The sequence below is a fragment of the Rattus norvegicus genome, chromosome 19, assembly GCF_021556685.1.
Source record: "Rattus norvegicus strain SHRSP/BbbUtx chromosome 19, alternate assembly SHRSP_T2T, whole genome shotgun sequence".
Lineage (NCBI taxonomy): Eukaryota > Metazoa > Chordata > Mammalia > Rodentia > Muridae > Rattus > Rattus norvegicus.
Window position 1 is genome coordinate 434,866 of NC_141552.1, and position 17,649 is coordinate 452,514.

The 17,649-nt window shown below is 51.0% G+C and overlaps 2 protein-coding genes across 3 annotated transcripts; both read left to right on the forward strand.

Moving 5' to 3' along the window:
* The first annotated feature begins 332 nt into the window (after window positions 1–332).
* Rrad (RRAD, Ras related glycolysis inhibitor and calcium channel regulator) lies at window positions 333–3,540 on the forward strand. 2 transcript variants are annotated; one of them, XM_087595268.1, is made up of 5 exons: window positions 333–498; window positions 639–1,072; window positions 1,731–1,804; window positions 1,905–2,109; window positions 2,901–3,540. In XM_087595268.1, exons 2-5 carry the CDS (start codon window positions 706–708, stop codon window positions 3,176–3,178), a joined length of 924 nt encoding a protein of 307 aa, XP_087451394.1. In that variant the 5' UTR covers window positions 333–498; window positions 639–705; the 3' UTR covers window positions 3,179–3,540. The 2 variants fall into 2 exon arrangements, with proteins under 2 accessions (XP_087451394.1, NP_445790.2); NM_053338.2 differs by having other exon boundaries at window positions 342–498; window positions 691–1,072.
* A 3,398-nt stretch (window positions 3,541–6,938) lies between these two features.
* On the forward strand, window positions 6,939–17,121 carry Cdh16 (cadherin 16). Its single transcript, NM_001012055.1, is given in 18 exon segments — window positions 6,939–7,043; window positions 7,764–7,844; window positions 8,106–8,195; window positions 8,849–9,004; window positions 9,077–9,215; window positions 9,511–9,669; window positions 11,140–11,336; window positions 11,837–11,959; window positions 12,139–12,289; window positions 12,411–12,638; window positions 12,724–12,800; window positions 12,879–13,067; window positions 13,148–13,389; window positions 13,938–14,071; window positions 14,668–14,910; window positions 15,051–15,158; window positions 15,467–15,583; window positions 16,793–17,121. Coding segments are annotated over 17 exon segments (2,493 nt in total). The 5' UTR covers window positions 6,939–7,043; window positions 7,764–7,799; the 3' UTR covers window positions 16,888–17,121.
* The last annotated feature ends 528 nt before the right edge of the window (window positions 17,122–17,649 follow it).

Below are 17,649 nucleotides of genomic sequence, written 5' to 3' on the forward strand. Positions count from 1 at the left end.
GGTCCAGTTACCCACTACTGGCAGCCTCTGAATTACACACACTGGTGCACCCTCCTCAACTCACACTCCCTGTCCCCATACCTCCCCTCCAACACCCCCCTCCCCCGCCCTGTGCCAGCCTCTTTCCAGCTACCTGCCCCGCCCCTGGCGGGTTTGAGGTCCTAGAAGGGAGGGGGGGATTCCCGGGGGCGAGTGGATGCGTCAGCCTGGGCAGCAGCCCGGGAGGATGGGGGCGGGGGCGGGGGCGGGGGCGGGGGCGGGAGCAGAGGCGGGAGCGGGGTAGGGGTAAGGGCTGGTAGAGGTTTAAATAGGAGGCCCTAGAACCGCGATCCAGCGCCAGCTGAGGGGCTGAGAAGGCCATCAAGGAGAAAAAGGTTGCAGACGTGACAGAGACAAGGCTCCGAGTCTGAACAGGGGTCTGCGAGTGGGTCTATCTGATTCCCCAGTGGTCTGTGCCGCAGCGCTGATCAAGTGCTGATAGCATCTGTGCAAGAGTCGGTGAGTGTCCTGACAAAGCGGGGTGGACGACACCATCTGGGCTGGGGGATGAATGGGGACCCAGGTGAAGGTGTAGAGACCTCCTGGCTGGCAGTAGGTTCTGGCAGGTCCTTCATCCTGAGCATCTTTCTTGACTCCAGGGTCCTGCCTGTTCCCGCGATAGAGCTGCTATCCCAATTCTTGGTTCCTCAGACGGCGTCCGACACGATGACCCTGAATGGAGGCAGCGGAGCGGGCGGCAGCCGTAGCGCGGGCCGGGAGCGCGACCGTCGTCGAGGCAGCACCCCATGGGGCCCGGCACCCCCACTGCACCGCAGGAGCATGCCGGTGGACGAGCGAGACCTTCAGGCGGCGCTAACCCCGGGCTCCCTGGCAGCGACTGCAGCTGGAACTCGGACACAGGGGCAGAGGCTGGACTGGCCTGAAGGCTCCTCCGATTCGCTCAGTTCTGGAGACAGCGGCTCAGAGGATGGCGTTTACAAGGTGCTGCTGCTGGGGGCACCTGGTGTGGGCAAGAGCGCTCTGGCGCGCATCTTTGGTGGTATAGAAGACGGACCTGAAGCAGAAGCAGCAGGTGAGAGAACTGGGCTGTTTAGATAAAGATAGTTGGGAGGCAGTGGAGCTGGACTAAAAGTGGCAAATTCTATGAAATTTCAAGGCATTTTTGAATCATGTTATTCCTCCGCGTCCAAGATGGAGAAACTAAAGGAGAAGAGCCACTTACTCCCTACTTGCTGCCACCCCCTCTCCCCTACCCATGTGCTGGTCCTTGAAGAAGTCCAGAGAAGAAGTGTCCAGAATAGAGTGTAGAGTGCCAGATACGATTTCTCTGTGGCTTGGAGCAGAGAAATGTAGCTGCCTGCTGGGGCTGGCAGAAACAAAATCCGGGGAAATTTCTAGAAGAGGAAAGTTAGGTGGCCAAGGTCTCCAGGGGTTTGCGACAGGCACTATGCTAACTCCAGCCAATATGATCACACCCACTCTGTACCCAGGCAGCAGGATCCCTGGACACTCAGTACTTCAATAGTTTGGGGACATAGAGATGGAGGTCATGTCCTCTAGTCCCTAGCTCCCAGGTTTGTCCGTGTTGTTTGAGCATAGCAACCATCTGCTAGTGGATGAGAATTATCAGAGGACTCAGAGAAGAAGCAGGGGGTGTGGTCAGAAGAAGAAGGTGGACACTGGGAACTTTGACAGCCAACTGATAACTTGGCTCTTGGCTTCCTTCCTAGGGCACACATATGACCGTTCTATCACTGTGGATGGAGAAGAAGCATCACTAATGGTCTATGACATTTGGGAACAGGTAGGATGCAGACTGGGTCACAGAGAACGAGGGGAAGCAAAGCTGGAGAAGGGTCTTGCTAGGAATTACAAGGTCGTGTATGCATTTGTGTCCCCTCCAGGATGGAGGCTGCTGGCTGCCTGGCCACTGCATGGCCATGGGGGATGCATATGTCATTGTGTACTCAATAACGGACAAGGGCAGCTTTGAGAAAGCCTCAGAACTCCGGGTCCAGCTGCGGCGGGCACGGCAGACAGACAATGTGCCCATCATCCTAGTGGGCAACAAGAGCGATCTGGTGCGCTCTCGTGAGGTCTCTGTGGATGGTAAGCAGGCATTGGGTCAGGAAAGGGAGGGAGATCCTGGCTGGGCTGTGGGCCAGCTGGTCTTGGCTCAGCTTGAGTCCCTGGGGATCATCAGTGGCTAAAAATGTTCAGGAAGAAAACTTGGTGTTGGAGGGTGGGGGAGGTGTTGCTGGTCCATCAGGCTCCCAAAGGCCTACCTAAAACAAAGGGGGAGGGGAGGATCAGATCTGCTAGGAGGAATGAGACACGAAAGCACTTTCCACAACTGCTCGTTGGGTCCATGCCTGACAGGAGACAAGAGTGAGGCTGGAGAAATGGGCAAACATGTAGAGAATCAGGAAGTCAGAACCCAATTCCAGGCCCTACCAGTCTCGGCGTAAGCCTGGTGCTTCTTCATCAGGCTTTAGCATCCTCTTTTGTGGCATGCAGTACCGAGACTTCAAACTAGGTGATCTTGCCACGACCCCAGTATGTTGGGCTATTTGTTGTAGTAGCAAGTCATAAAATACATAGCTGCCGTCAAATAATCTTGTTTGCCTTGGTCCACTATTACAGAATACATTTTAAATGCTGGGCTTTAAATATATGAATGCCTTTTTTGTGGGCCACCATAAACTTTGGAGGCATATTCTGTCTATCAAGTGACCCCAGGAATGTTTGGGATTCTCGGTATAGGAAATGGGATCTCCATGTCTCTAGGAAGGATCTAGGGTTCCTTCTGTTATCCTTGAGTCATAGCTGCCGGATATGGCCAGGGTTTGAGTTAGCATTCTCCCATCATTAACTGGTATATGTCTGTCCCCATCACATAGAGGGCCGGGCCTGCGCAGTGGTCTTCGACTGCAAGTTCATCGAGACCTCCGCAGCACTGCATCACAACGTCCAGGCACTGTTCGAGGGTGTTGTGCGTCAGATACGCCTGCGCAGGGACAGCAAAGAGGATAATGCTCGTCGACAAGCTGGCACTCGACGACGGGAGAGCCTTGGCAAGAAGGCCAAACGCTTTCTGGGCCGCATAGTAGCTCGCAACAGCCGCAAGATGGCCTTTCGTGCCAAGTCCAAGTCCTGCCATGACCTCTCTGTTCTCTAAGGCCAACGGCCCCCTTGTTTGTGGGTCAGTAGATGGATGGAAGGGCTGGCCCAGCCAACTGCTCTAAATGTCTCAGAGTTGGCCCACCCTCCGTATTTCTCAGAACTGTCAACTATGCACAGCCTGTCTCACGGTCATGGACAGATAGTGCTGACCAGGGAGGCAACTCCAAACGGCCATCGAGGCCTGGGCCTATGGAGATGCATGTGCAGGCCCACGTGCATACCGAGCAGCCTGAACCCTGCTCTTGGACAGGACTCTGCCTTTCTCCATGTGGGTGTCTGCCCTGGAGGGAGGCTGTTCTATATGCTTGCTGTTTGTTTACATGCAGATTTTTGTAATAAAGACTATTTCCTGACAAACCAGGACTGTTTGAGTATGTTTCTTTCGTGGTGGCTTCAGGAACAGAAAGAAATTCTGAAATTGAGAGGTAAGGTCTTCCTGCCCGGGTGACCTAATGTGTGGTCTCTATGGCCCTAGTAGTTGGCCTGGACAGAACAGAGGGGAAGTCTGTGATATAGGTAGGAGGAGTGTCCAAGAAGCAAGAGACAAAATACCGCTCCCAGGCAAATCTAGATCCTTCTGCACTGGGGCCTGGCCTTTTCTAGCTCACTGAAGATTCTATTGCTTCCTCATGCATGAAGGGAAACTGAGGCTGCCTGAGGAAGCACACTTTGCTTTGGATCTCACAGCCTGGCAAGACTGTGGGCTCAAGATCTGAGGCATGTATTTCTTCCCTTCTCCTCCTAAGAGGTGGAAATCAGCCAAAGTAGGGGCCTGGAGGGGAAGACTCCAGAGATAAGGTAGCTAGTGTTTAAGAGTAGGTGTTGAGGGAGGCACATTCGGCCACTGGTGGCTTCACTTCCTGGCTGATTTTACACCACAGCCTCTGTGAGTGCCTATGCTAATGCATTGACTAGTTTGTCTTTGGTGAGGACAGCCCTCTACAGCTTTCCCTGCCTGGAGTGGATATTTCACATTTGTGTAAGAATGTGTCCCTGTGTGCCTTCACTGCTTCTCATTCATCCATGCCTTCCTAGAAATTGAGTATATGACTTGCCCTATAATACTTTTAAAAAAAAAAAATCAACCTGGAGCCTCACTCGTTGTAGGCAAGTTCATTACCACTTAGCTCCATCCTCAGCCAATTGGTTTTAAGATAGGGTCTCTTTAAATTGCCCAGGCTGGCCTAGAACTTGCAGCCCTCATATCTTGGCCTCCTAAGTAGCTGAGATTGTAGCCCTTACCACCAGGCCAGTTCTCCTTTAAGACTCTTTCTCTTTCCTTCCTTCCTTCCCTCCTGCTGTGTCTGTTTCTCTATGTGTATCTGTTTCTCTGTGGCTGTGTTTGCATATACACAGACTGGTATGTATTTGGAGACTAAAGTTGGATGTTAGGTATCTTCCCCAATCACGTTCCACCATATTCTTTGGAACAGGGCCTCTCATTGAACCTGTAAGTTAGCAGTTGGATAGACTGGCTAACCAGCCACCCCCATGGATCCTCCTGTCTCCACGTCCCCAGTGCTGAAATTACAAGAACTTTACCTGGCTTTGACATGGGTGCTGGGAATCTGAACTCAGGTCCTTATTCTTTATTGAGTTATCTCCTTGGCCCATCTTCATCCTTCTTGGTACAGGTGGCAGCACAGAAGTTTACCTGATGTGTGTGTGTGTGTGTGGTTTCAGTTACCCTTGGTTGACCACAGTCTGAAAATATGAAAAGGAAAATGCCAAGAATCAAGAATTTATAATTTTTAAATTGGATGATGATCTGAGTAATGTGATTAAGTCCTAAGCCATCCAGTTCTGTCTCCCACAGGATATGAATCAGCCCTTGTCGAGAGTGTCCATGCTGTATATGCTACCCACCTGTTAGTCACCTAGAAGACATCTCGGTTATCAGATTAGCTCTCCAGTGTCACAGTGCTAGTCATCAGACAACCTTTACAGGGTAGTGACACTGGCAGTTTATATATGACAAAGAGAGGCTATGAAGTCCTTCATTTAAGTGAAAAGGCATGTATTGGAAGAAATAGCATACATAGAAAGTTTAGTATTATCCCTGCTCCAGGCCCCTACTGGGAGGTCTGAGAGTGTATTCTCCATGGATAAGGAAGGCTCCTGAACATGTTTTCAGCAGCTAGCATAGCCACTTGCTGATGGGCAGAAAGGGACTGAGTGGGGACTGATATGTCCCACTCATTTGGAAATGTCTGTTCATTTCCAAAGCCTGGAGGTAGCCTGGGGCAAGGGCCCACATGTTTCTTCATTCCACAAATTCTTAGAACACTTTGAGACCTAGTCAGAACCCTGTTGCACCTCACTCAGTATCACAGAGATGTTTGAAGATGGCTCCTCAGTGTGTGTGTTAAAAGGAACTTCTGAGACTTCCCCTCATCCTTCTCCAGGCAGCATTAACTGCTCAAAGCTTTAGACACACACACACACACACACACACACACACACACACACACACACACACACCCTGAGGCTTATAGAAAGCTTGCTCTGCCATGTGAAGGTCCCCAGACCTGAAGAGGAACCCAGACCCTGGGCAAACAGCATAGCCTCTCTGTTCTCCAGGGTATGACAAGGGGACAGTTCCCTTGTCATAATGAGTGGATGGGATAACAGTGGTATATGCTCAGAGAAGTTCTGGGTGTTGGTTAGTAGGCCCTTGGTATGTGTGAGACCTCTTTCAACAACCCCACATACAGCACTAACCTAGACTTGGTGCCTCAGTGATCCTAATACAGACATTCAGCTTGTCCTGGACCCGCTTCCATCCCAGAATGCTGACCAGATACACCATGAGAAGTCCTCAGGGGAGACCCCAAAACATGGAAGAGAAGTGAGAGGAGGGAGACCAGGATCTTCATACTCTCTACCCTCATCTGAGATTCCCAGAAAACAAAGCTTCTGCCGGGTCTGCTTTTCAGGCCTTACTGGGGAAATGAGGAAGCCCTGGTCAGCCCTGTAACTCCCTCAGAGTCACCTGAGCAGGCTCAATCTTCTCTCTTTCTGCTTAGAGACATGAGACAGGTCGGAGACTCACCCTTGTCTGTGTTCAGGAGACAGTGTGAGGGTAGGGGAACTACAGGGTAGGTTTCTATTCCCATCCACTGACCTCTCTGATGAATGTTCTAGCGTTCCTGGAGCTTCATCTGCCCTTTGGGTTACACTCCCAGTTCTTCCTTTAGCTCCACAGGCCACTTGGGAACAGATGGGGCAGGACGAGGTCATATGCTACCCAGAAGGACTCTAAAACTAATAAATGGGAGACAAGCTGGTGTCTTCTGGGCAGTTCATGGTATGGAATGGGGGAGCCTAATCCAGCCTGTGAGTGTAACCCCCTGAAGAAGGGGTTATCAGTGCTTGTCCCTAAGCATAAGCAGGAACTCTCTGTCCTGTTGAAGGGTGGGAAGAGCATTCCAGGCACAAGGAACAATATCTGGAGAGATCTAGCTACAGATGCCACTGTACAGCGGAGAAGTGGGGCCAAGTCTGAAGCCACAAAATAGAAGTTATGTCCAAGCCCAGAGGGCCAGGAAGTGCTCATTGGGCTGTGTCAAGGGGGCAGTGACAGACCAAGATCTGCCCACCTCCTAGGGCTGGCAGTCACGGATGCTGAGCAGCCATGGCTTTCCAAAGTCAATAAGTAACTTGGGGGGACGAGGTGGAGCCAGGCGTGCTGCTGTGGGCCCAGTGGCATTTTCCACTCCTGAGCAAGCGTGGCCAGACCGCCTACCTGCCTAACTGTCCACCTTGCCTTGCCCCACCTTGCCCGATTTGCCAGAGCTTCCTGAAGAAGGATCTGTCTCTCCTGGAAACTGAACCAAGGAAGAGGCTTTGGGCATCAGTAGGTGAGTGCCTGAGAGCTCTTGGGTGGGTAGGACTGAGGTTGGGAGTAGGGGCACTGCCCTATCCTTCAGATGTCTGGGTAAGAATATTCAGGGATCCATCTTGCAACTCTGTGTGTGTGTGTGTGTGTGTGTGTGTGTGTGTGTGTGTGTGTGTGTGTGTAACATTGCACATTCTTAACTCCCTGCTAAGATCTGCAAAATATAAGCGGAGAACAGAGTTCCTGCCTTAGGGGCAGTCTGGTATCCAAAGGGTGGCACTGGAAAACAGGACAGTCCCCAAAGCCTGGGCCACAAGTCCTCTGTTGCTGAGGGAATAATCATCTTGTGTTTAAGTCCTCCATGACCTTGGTCAGGCTCCGCCAGTCAGTCCTTACCTGAAACATGGAACAATTGCAAGAAATGATAGCTGTCTGCCTAGCTTCTGGTCATTTCTGTGACTAGCAGGTTGCTGAATAATTGTCACCTTGGGAATCTGGGAGCTAATGGGCATGGGGAGATATGGCAGACAGGAGAAAGGTCTTTGGAGGTGAAAACTTCTATGGCACTGTTTAGAAGAGCAAGATCGAAAAGGCAGGATGGTTGGGCCTCACTTGGTCTGACCGAGGAGGTGAACATGCAACAGAGAACCACAGGCAGCATGGAGAAGAGGAGACTAGACAATAGTGAGGTCCCTTCAGCCGTATAAAGAATAGAACTCTTCTTCCTGCCCTTCTGCCCTAGAGTCTCATTTCTGTGTCCCTTGGGCCTGCCTTGACCATGATCTCTGCCTGGCTGTGGCTACTTTGCTTCTCTGTTATTCAGGTGAGCTGGGCCCTGTCTCTTCCTTCAGATCTCAAACTTGGGGGTTAGCACCCTTGTCCCCAGTCCCACTAGACTCATGACACTAGCCACAAGAGTAGTATGAGAGTTGAGAGTTCAAAGTTGTAGCTGTGGGCCTGCTATGGGAACAGGAAGCCTACGACCAGGTGGTGGATGGACTAAGATCTGGTAGGCCAGAGGGAAGGAGCAGCAACTCCCTCTCCCTGCCAGTGTCTAAGGAACAAGGTGAGAATTTCCCCACAGACTTTCACCGCTGAAGCCCAGCCTACAGAAAGCCTGCATACAGAAGTCCCTGAAAACTATGGTGGAAATTTCCCTTTTTACATACTCAAGGTGAGCTGGAGTGCGGGGTGGCTTCCCATTACCCCCAAGACCATGCTTCTCCTGCCTCTCTCGGTCCAGTTCTCTTTCCTGCTGTGGATCTCCTTTGAGTCTTGCTTCCTAGATACTGCATGGATACAGGTGTCTGTATTCCTAGCCCTAGGAAGACAGGTTTGATGCCAGCCTAGACCACATGGTCAGACCTTGTCTAAAAAGCAGAAGAAACACGGTTGGAGAGGTTTCGGTTTTAGACCGAGGGTGTCAGGGAACATGGGGGAGTGTCAGGTACTAGAGGAAAAGTTCTCCCTTTGAAGAGTTACCAGGTTTAAGATTGCATGCAGGTGCCTGCTCCTTCTGAGACTCTGTTTCCCCATATTTAAAACAGAACCTGTAGCTAAAAGTGGTATCCCTTAGCCCAGTGGTTCTTAACCTTCCTGATGCTGCAACCCTTTAATACAGTTCCTCATGTTGTGGTGACCCCGCCAAACCATAAAATTATTTTGCTACTTTATAACTATGATTTTGCCACTGTTAGGGATCACAAGGTAAATATATGACATGCAGGATATTGATATGCATCCTCGTGGGTTGTCACAACCCACAAGTTGAGAACCACTGAGTCTGACCCTGGCCCCCTAGTTCTTTTGCCTGTTTTCTCCCACCAGCTACCACTACCCTTAGGGAAGGATGAAGGTCAGATTGTCCTATCAGGAGACTCGGGCACAGCAGCTGAAAACACCTTTGCTGTGGATCCAGATTCTGGCTTTCTGGTGGCAACGAGGGCCCTGGACCGGGAGGAAAAGGCAGAGTACCAACTCCAGGTATAAGAGTGAGACACAGGGGAGGGCAAGCAGGCAAGACCGAGATGGAAACCAACTACCCTTTCCTTCCAGGTCACCTTGGAGTCTGAGGATGGACAAGTCTTGTGGGGTCCACAGCTTGTGACTGTGCATGTGAAAGATGAGAATGACCAGGTACCCCAATTCTCCCAGGCCATCTACAGAGCTCAGCTGAGCCAAGGCACCAGGCCTGGTGAGTGACGTGGGCAACATGGAGAAGACATCAGACAGTAGAGAGACAGTTGCCACTGGCAACTCAGCAGGATTCTAGCTGTCCCCCAAGTTTGTTCCACTCCATATTCTCCAACTCCATCAATGGTTCCATCTATCTTGGAGTCTCAGTTTGCTCATTTGTGAACTGGGATGAAAAGCAGGCTCGCCTCCAGAACCCTGGTACAGTAATGAACCCAGAAGCTCTGAGAAGAGAGAGGGAGGGGAAGACTCCCTGTCCATACCACCCCTTATAGTGTATCCCTCCCCCCCCCCAGGGGTCCCCTTCCTCTTCCTGGAGGCTTCTGATGGGGATGCACCAGGCACAACTAACTCAGACCTTCGATTCCACATTCTGAGCCAGTTCCCAGTTCAGCCTTTACCAGACATGTTCCAGCTGGACCCTCAACTAGGGGCTCTGGCCCTTAGTCCCGATGGTAAGCATGAACTCCGTTTGCTTGAGGGAGGGGCAGGGGATGCTGGAGAAGGGGCCTCTGAGCTACAAGGGTTGGGTGGGTTGGAGCTGAGATGAAAGAAAAAGGACATTTTGGCAGAGGCCAAGGCTGGGTTGCATGTGGCAAGCTTAGAGATGGGATTGATAGAAACCAGATCCGAATGGATGAAGGAGCTGTAGATAAAACGCCCCGGGGATGGTATCAAGATAGTTCTACTTCTGGGTGTTTGATCAGAGGCACACGTTAGAAATAGAAGAGAAAGTGACTTGTACCTTAACCCCAAACGACCTGCACAGCCCGTATGTCCAACACTTGCCCATCCATATACTCTTCTATCCTATAGACACTCCACCTAGTCAATCACCGATTCCCTCAGCCTAACACCTACCTATCTGCCCTCCTCCCAACCCTGGTCATCCAGCTACCTCACCAGTCCATCAGCCTTTCACTATGGAGGGAAATTGCAATCTGTCAAGCACTAGTTGGGTGCTCTAATTGGGATAAGAGAGATGGCTCTGTGGTTAAGAGCACTGGCTGCTCTTACAGGGGCTCTGAATTTGATTCTCAACACCCAGGTGTCATTTCATAATCCATCTGTAACTCCAGTTCCTGGGAATGGGATGCCCCCTGCTGGCCTTTGCTGGTACTTGGACTTGCAGATATATACACATAAATAATAAAATACATCTTAGAAAAAACCACTCTCTCATCACTTAGTATTTTTCTTTCTTTTTATCTTTTTGGGTCTTTTTTGCTGTTGTTTTTACAGGCAAGTTTTCTTTGTGTAGTCCTGGCTCTCCTGGAACTAGCTCTGTAGACCAGGCTGGCCTCAAACTCATAGAGGTGCCTCCCAAGTGCTGGAATGAAAGGCATAAGCCAGCTACTGGCTGGCTTCATTTTGAGCCTTTTTGTTTGTTTGTTTGTTTTTGTGGGTGAGGCTTTTAAAAATATTGTGTATGTAGGGGTTGGGGATTTAGCTCAGTGGTAGAGCACTTGCCTAGCAAGCGCAAGGTCCTGGGTTCCGTCCCCAGCTCTGAAAAGAAAAAAGAAAAAAGAAAAAAGAAAAAAAATATTGTGAGAGAGATAGATAGAGGGGGCATATAGATATATAAATATATTATGTGTGTGGGTATCGTGTGTGTGTGTGTGTGTGTGTGTGTATGTGTGTGTGTGTGTGCGCGCGCGCGCGCGCTTCATGCCAGTAGAGGCCTAAAAAGGTCCCTTGGACATGTTACAGATATTTGTCAGCTGCCATGTGGTGCTGGGAATATAGCATGAGTCTCCTAGAAGAGCAGTCAATGCTCATAACCACTGAACCATCTCTCCAGGCCTTCCCCGCAAAGACTCTTTTGAACACCTGTAATATGCTTGTCTTTCTGTTTGGTACTGAAGATGCCTTGGGCCTTGTTCCCTGGGTCCATGCTCAGCTAATCGTCCGTCTAACCCTTCTAGGAAGCACCACCCTAGATCATGCCCTTGAAGAGCATTACCAGCTATTGGTACAGGTCAAAGACATGGGCGACCAGCCTTCAGGCCACCAGGCTATGGCGACCTTGGAGATCTCCATAGTAGAGAACAGCTGGACACCCCTCGAGCCTGTTCACTTGGCAGAGAATCTCAGAGTGGCATACCCGCACAGCATTGCCCAGGTGAGAAGTGGCTGAAGAAACCCTGCAGCTGGTGCAGCTGGGCCTGAGTCACACAGACACTTGGGAGGAATGTTCAGGACTCAGTTTGACCCCCATTCCTTCCTTCATGTCACGCTATGGAGTGGACGGTGAGGCCTCGAAGAGCCAGCATACAGTCCATCACCTGCTAGCCTCTGGCAGGTGTGAGTTTGTCTTCTGACATCCCCGGCTTGCCTAAGGCTTCCTCGGGGGAAAAGAGCTGCCAACTCTCACTGCCATGGGGATTGTCACCCAAGCCGGAAATGTCTCCAGCCTTTTCTAGTAATGCCTTGGGGTCAGGCCCAGAAAGCAGGAAATAAAATAACTTAGGCACTTAGGCACTTTGGCAAGCTCCAGGCTTGGACCAGGGTACGGCTGTCATAAGTAGCAAGCCACACCCTCCTTGTCTGGGAATCAGTTGGGGAATAAGGGCTGACATGGATCCTTCCTGCCTTTTGGCCTTCACTTCACATCCTCCGCAGGTGCACTGGGGTGGAGGGGATGTGCATTATCAGCTGGAGAGCCAGCCTCCAGGACCCTTTGAAGTGGATGCAGAGGGGAGGATCCATGTTACCATGGAACTGGACAGAGAGGCTCAGGCTGAGGTGAGGTGAGAGGGAAACCCAGGGCAGAATGGAGGGTGCTCTGACACATCCCCCCACAGAGGCGGAAACAGTGAAGACATCCCAGAAGAGATGGGGCCGGTCACCAGAAGGGACTTGAATCCACTCCAGGCTGGAGGCACCCTTAGCCCTAATCTGAAGTTCCCCACTGCCCACCACAGTACCAGCTCCAAGTCCGAGCTCAGAATTCCCGTGGTGAGGACTATGCAGAACCCCTGGAGTTGCAGGTGGTGGTGATGGATGAAAATGACAATGCACCTGTCTGCTCCCCACATGACCCAACAATCAGCATCCCTGAGCTCAGTCCCCCAGGTGAGGAGCCAGGAAGGGTAGAGTTCCTAGAAACCATCCATCTTGTTTCTTTGGGATAGGTCTAGCCTCAGAATTGCACCCACGCATGTACCAGGAAGTGGGTGGGGATGTTCTCTTACAGGAACTGAAGTGGCCAGGCTCTCAGCAGAGGATTTGGATGCCCCCGGATCACCCAATTCCCACATTGTGTATCAGTTGTTGAGCCCTGAGCCTGAGCAGGGAGCTGAAAACAAAGCCTTCGAGATAGATTCAACCTCAGGCAGTGTAACACTGGGAACTGCCCCACTCCATGCTGGCCAGAATATCCTGCTTCAGGTGCTGGCTGTTGACTTAGCAGGATCAGAGGGAGGTAAGTACCCTGACGGTAGGTGACCTTGGCCCATGCCCCCTCTGCTCCTACTGGGACCTCACCAACAATCCCTCCCCTCCAACAGGCCTCAGTAGCACATGTGAGGTGGCAGTCATGATCACAGACATCAACAACCATGCCCCTGAGTTCATCAATTCCCAGGTAAGTTGATGACAAGGTATTGAGATCATTGGAAGGGGACTGACTGGTGGTATTTACCAAGCATCTCCATCTCTCCAGATTGGGCCTATAAGTCTTCCTGAGGATGTAAAGCCTGGGTCTCTGGTGGCCACACTCATGGCCACTGATGCTGACCTTGAGCCTGCTTTCCGCCTTATGGACTTCGCCATTGAAGAAGGAGACCCAACAGGGATCTTTGACCTGTCCAGGGAGTCAGACTCTAACCATGTCCAGCTCAGACTCCGGAAGGTTAGGATGTGGACAGGTGGGGAAGGGTCACAAGTGTGCCACCCTGATGCATACAGTGACCCAGAACTTTATGGTTGCAGAACCTCAGCTATGAGGAAGCTCCTGATCACAAGGTGGTGGTGGTAGTGCGGAATGTAGAGGAACTGGTAGGCCCAGGTCCAGGCCCTGCAGCCACAGCCACAGTCACTATACTGGTGGAAAGGGTGATACCACCCCTCAAGTTGGACCAGGAGAGCTATGAGACCAGCATCCCAGTCAGCACCCCAGCTGGCTCCCTCCTGCTGACCATCCAGCCCTCGGACCCCATGAACAGAACCCTCAGGTGAGCCAAAAACCCTGGGACTTGCCTACCCTGGACTTTCCATGCTTCCCAAGGATGACTTCAACACTCCCAGAGAAACTCATTTTATATATGGCCCAAAATAGTCCTCAAATGATTACTAATGCCAAGGTTCTGACTCTTGAAGGGTCAGGGCTGGATAGAGTGGGCAGACATGGAGGAGGTGTGACTAGAGCCCATGGGAGCTTCACTTAGTCCTCCTTAAAGGAGCACCACCACCCAGATTGAAACTGTACCTGGATCTCTGCCCTCCAGACTTCTTGGCTGGATGCTCTGGAACTAGTGAAGTTGAACCAGATGCTGCCTTCCATCCACAGGTTCTGATAATCCTTCCCCCAACTATAGTTCAAACACCTTATCACCAACAAATTCTAAAACTGGGCAGCTGGGCTCACCAGCACTGGTGTTGTCCCTGAATCACAGACAGAATAGGAATTGAGTACCCAGCCGTACCATCCTGGGGGTTTCTGGGAAGCACCTGTATATTGTTCCAGTGCCTCCCCAAACACCCCTTCTTCTTTGGGCCTCAGGTTCTCCCTGGTCAATGATTCAGAGGGCTGGCTCTGCATCAAGGAGGTGTCTGGGGAAGTATACACAGCCCAGTCCCTGCAGGGTGCCCAGCCTGGAGACACATACACAGTGCTTGTGGAGGCCCAAGACACAGGTATGATCATGCAGCAATGGAGTCTTCTCAGGGGAATATAACTCCACTGGAAACCTTTACATGAAAACCATCCTTCAAGTTGACACTCACAATCCCCCAACCCTGTCCCTTGGGCTTCTCAGGCTATCAACTGCAGGGACAGACAAGGAAATGAGCACTAGATTAGGAAGGTAGAAGAAGGGCCAGGAGCTGTGACTGAGGCAGGAATGCTAAGAGCTGAGCCAAGTGGAACACTGGAGCCAGGTGAGGGGGACCATGGATGGCGCCTTAATAGAATAAACAGCTAGCCCTGGGAAGGCAAGTGGGGAAGGGTACATCAGGAGTCCCATGGAAGTCACAAGGGATGCTTTTCTCAGTAGCCAGGGCCCGTCTGGGCGGTAGTACCAACAAGAGGACACGTTTAGCATCCAGAAAGACACAGGTGGCCCTAATAGTTGTTCAAATAGTGAAGGGTGAAGGAGGAGGAGACTGGATGGAAAGGAAAGTTGGGGTGCAGGAGTATGAAGGGAAGCAACAGAGTAAACAAATGGGCTGTGTGGGGTATGTGAAGACCAGCCCAGGTTCTCAGGGGCTCACCCTCACCTCCCATCATGCAGATGAGCCAGAAATGAGCACTTCCACCACCATTGTGGTCCACTTCCTGAAGGCTTCTCCTGTCCCAGCATTGATTCTGGCCTCCGGGCCCAGCCGACACCTCTGTACACCCCGCCAAGACTACGGTGTGGTTGTGAATGGGGTCAGTGAGGACCCTGGCCTGGCCAACAGGAATGGTCCCTACAGCTTTGCTCTTGGTCCCAATCCCACTGTGCAGCGGGATTGGCGCCTCCAGCCTCTCAATGGTATGTGACAAGGGAAGGAAATAAGGCTGTGAAGGGTGAGTTCATTTGGAAGTGAGAGAGGGTAGAGTTGGAAGTTGGGGAGCAGCTTGGCTGGAGCCTGTCCAAGCTAATGACCCTAGCCATTTTCTGTAACCCAACAGATTCCCACGCCTACCTCACCTTGGCATTGCACTGGGTAGAGCCTGGTGAATACACGGTACCTGTGGTTGTCCACCATGATGCCCAAATGTGGCAACTCCAAGTCCAAGGTAAGACTGGGACTTGGGTGCAGTCAAAGTTGGCATCTTTAATTTCTGTGGAAGCCATTGGGATACGGGGGAAAGAGCCTGGGCATACACAATGCACTCTCACGTAGACAGCAAACTCCAATGCACATTTCTTCTCTGGGCCAATGTACTTGTGTGTATCCTGCCACACACACAGAGGAGCAATCACCTTCACACATGCACACCTACACAGGGGTGCACAAAAACACGTATCAGCCAGTTTTCCAGACGGGAGGTTCCAAGCAGCTAGGAGCCTTCCCTAATACTCGCATCTTCTTTCTCCACCCCAGTGATCGTGTGTCGCTGCAATGTGGAGGGTCAATGCATGCGCAAGGTGGGTCGCATGAAGGGAATGCCCACGAAGCTGTCAGCGGTGGGTGTCCTCTTGGGCACCCTGGCAGCGATAGGTAACGAGGTTTTATGTCTTTATTCTGACAAATTTGCTCTTTGATGGTTCTCTTCGCTGGTTCTAGTACAAGGTTGTGAAGGCTGTACAAGGCTCTTGGAGGTCCATTTGAACAACTCACTGGCTTTCCTATGAAATCCCCTGTTGTTGTAAAAATATAAAAATAAAAAAGTAAAGTTGTCTTTTACCCTGCTAGCTCTGGCACCGTAGTGTCCCAAGATATCTGCTGGATATCTTGGTGGAAACACATCCCAACTCCTCAGCAGCCCAGAGTCTCCTGCCGCCACACACTTTCCTACACTCAAACTGTCACATAAAAGAACACACAACACAATAACCTTTGACCCAATTGATAAGATATAATTGCCCACTTAAACATACAAAGCCTGGTACCATCCATCCCTTAGGAACAGTAATAACAACCTATAAATACACAGAGCTGAATCTTAACATCACCTGCCATGGCTTCTCACCCTCTCCTCTCTCCTGTCTCCTCCCTCTCTCTAGTTTCCTCCTCTTCCTTCAAACTTCTCTCCCGCCCATCCTTCCTTCTCCTCCAATGACAGGCCTCCTTCTATCCTGTACCTGCCCTTCACCTGTACTTTACAAATTCAATGGGGAGGCTCTGGTGGAGTCACCTGAGTCCTGAGTAGTGACTAGGCAGCTGTCCTTGGGGCAGTGGAATTAGCATCAAAATACAGATAACTAGGGCAAACCACAACACTCCCCAATCTGACCCCAGAGGAAATGTGTGTGGGAGAGAGGAGTGGGAGACAACTGTGCCTTAACCTCTTTGACCAGACCTATAAATATTATATATATATATGTATATATATACATATATATATTATATATTTAAACTTATCACTAAGTTTGTCCCCAGGTGGCCTGGACCTCACTGTAGCCTAGGCAGACCTTGAATTTAGCATCTTTCTGCCTAAGCCTCCTGAGAAAGGAGGCTTAAGGGAGCCTGGGAAGTTGGGATGTGCTTTGACCTTGGTGAGGTAAGAGCAGAACAGATTCCATCAGACACTAAGATTCACTCAGCACAGCTTGGGGTCTCTGTCTAGAAAATGCCATATTAAGCCAACAACACTGTCGAGAGGTTTTGTGAGGTGCCCTTCTGATCATCCCTTCTAAGGGCTTGGAGAACTAAAGCTGAGAATGGTTCATTCTGTCCTAATTCTTACCCGTTCTTCTCACACCGAAGGTTTCATCCTCATTCTTGTCTTCACACACCTGGCCCTGGCGAGGAAGGACCTGGATCAGCCGGCAGACAGTGTGCCCCTGAAGACAGCCGTGTGAGTGATCTAAGCAGCCCCAGCTGGGAGGTCTACCCCAGCTCCATCTGATCTCACGGAGAAAGGACCCAGAACCCAAGATGCACTGGGGACCAAGAGTCCTTCACCTTGTTGGAGTGGAGACACTGTCACCAGGCATGTCCCCAAAGCCTGAGCACTTACTTTACAGGACGACCATGGTAATACTCCAAATGGCAGCTCTTTGTCCAGTAATAAAGGCTCAGAGAGCTAGACTGGACCCTGTAAAGAATGTCTGTCCTGTGTCTGCACATCCCTGTGTGCATATGTGAGCACATCTGCCCCTCCACCCACGGCCCATCTCCTGTCTTACAAAATATGTCAGCAGGCTGGGTAGGGTCCCGTGTGAGGAAGGACGCAAGGACATCATCTGGGGTGTTGGTAAAAACTTGGGGTCAGTGTAATGTGGGTCTCCAAGAAACTACCAGCCACAAACCCTAGGGTAACTATAAAGGTAAGATGAGGAAATGTCTTTTCAGGAAGCATTCCATGTGTTCAGGACATATCTGTGCTGTGCGAGCACACTGTCTTATGAATGTGAATCCTCCATTCATGTGTGTGTACACTCAAGTCCCTGTTCATGAGCCACCAACATTCAGGATGGGTGGAGGTCCCTCAGCCTCAGGAAGAATGCTGAGGGCCCCTTGAGGCAGGGACAAGAGAGCTGAAGCTGGGAATGGTTTCTTCTGTCCTAGTGCAGGCTCCACACAACTCTGGGTCTCACCCATAGGAGCACATGGGCACATGT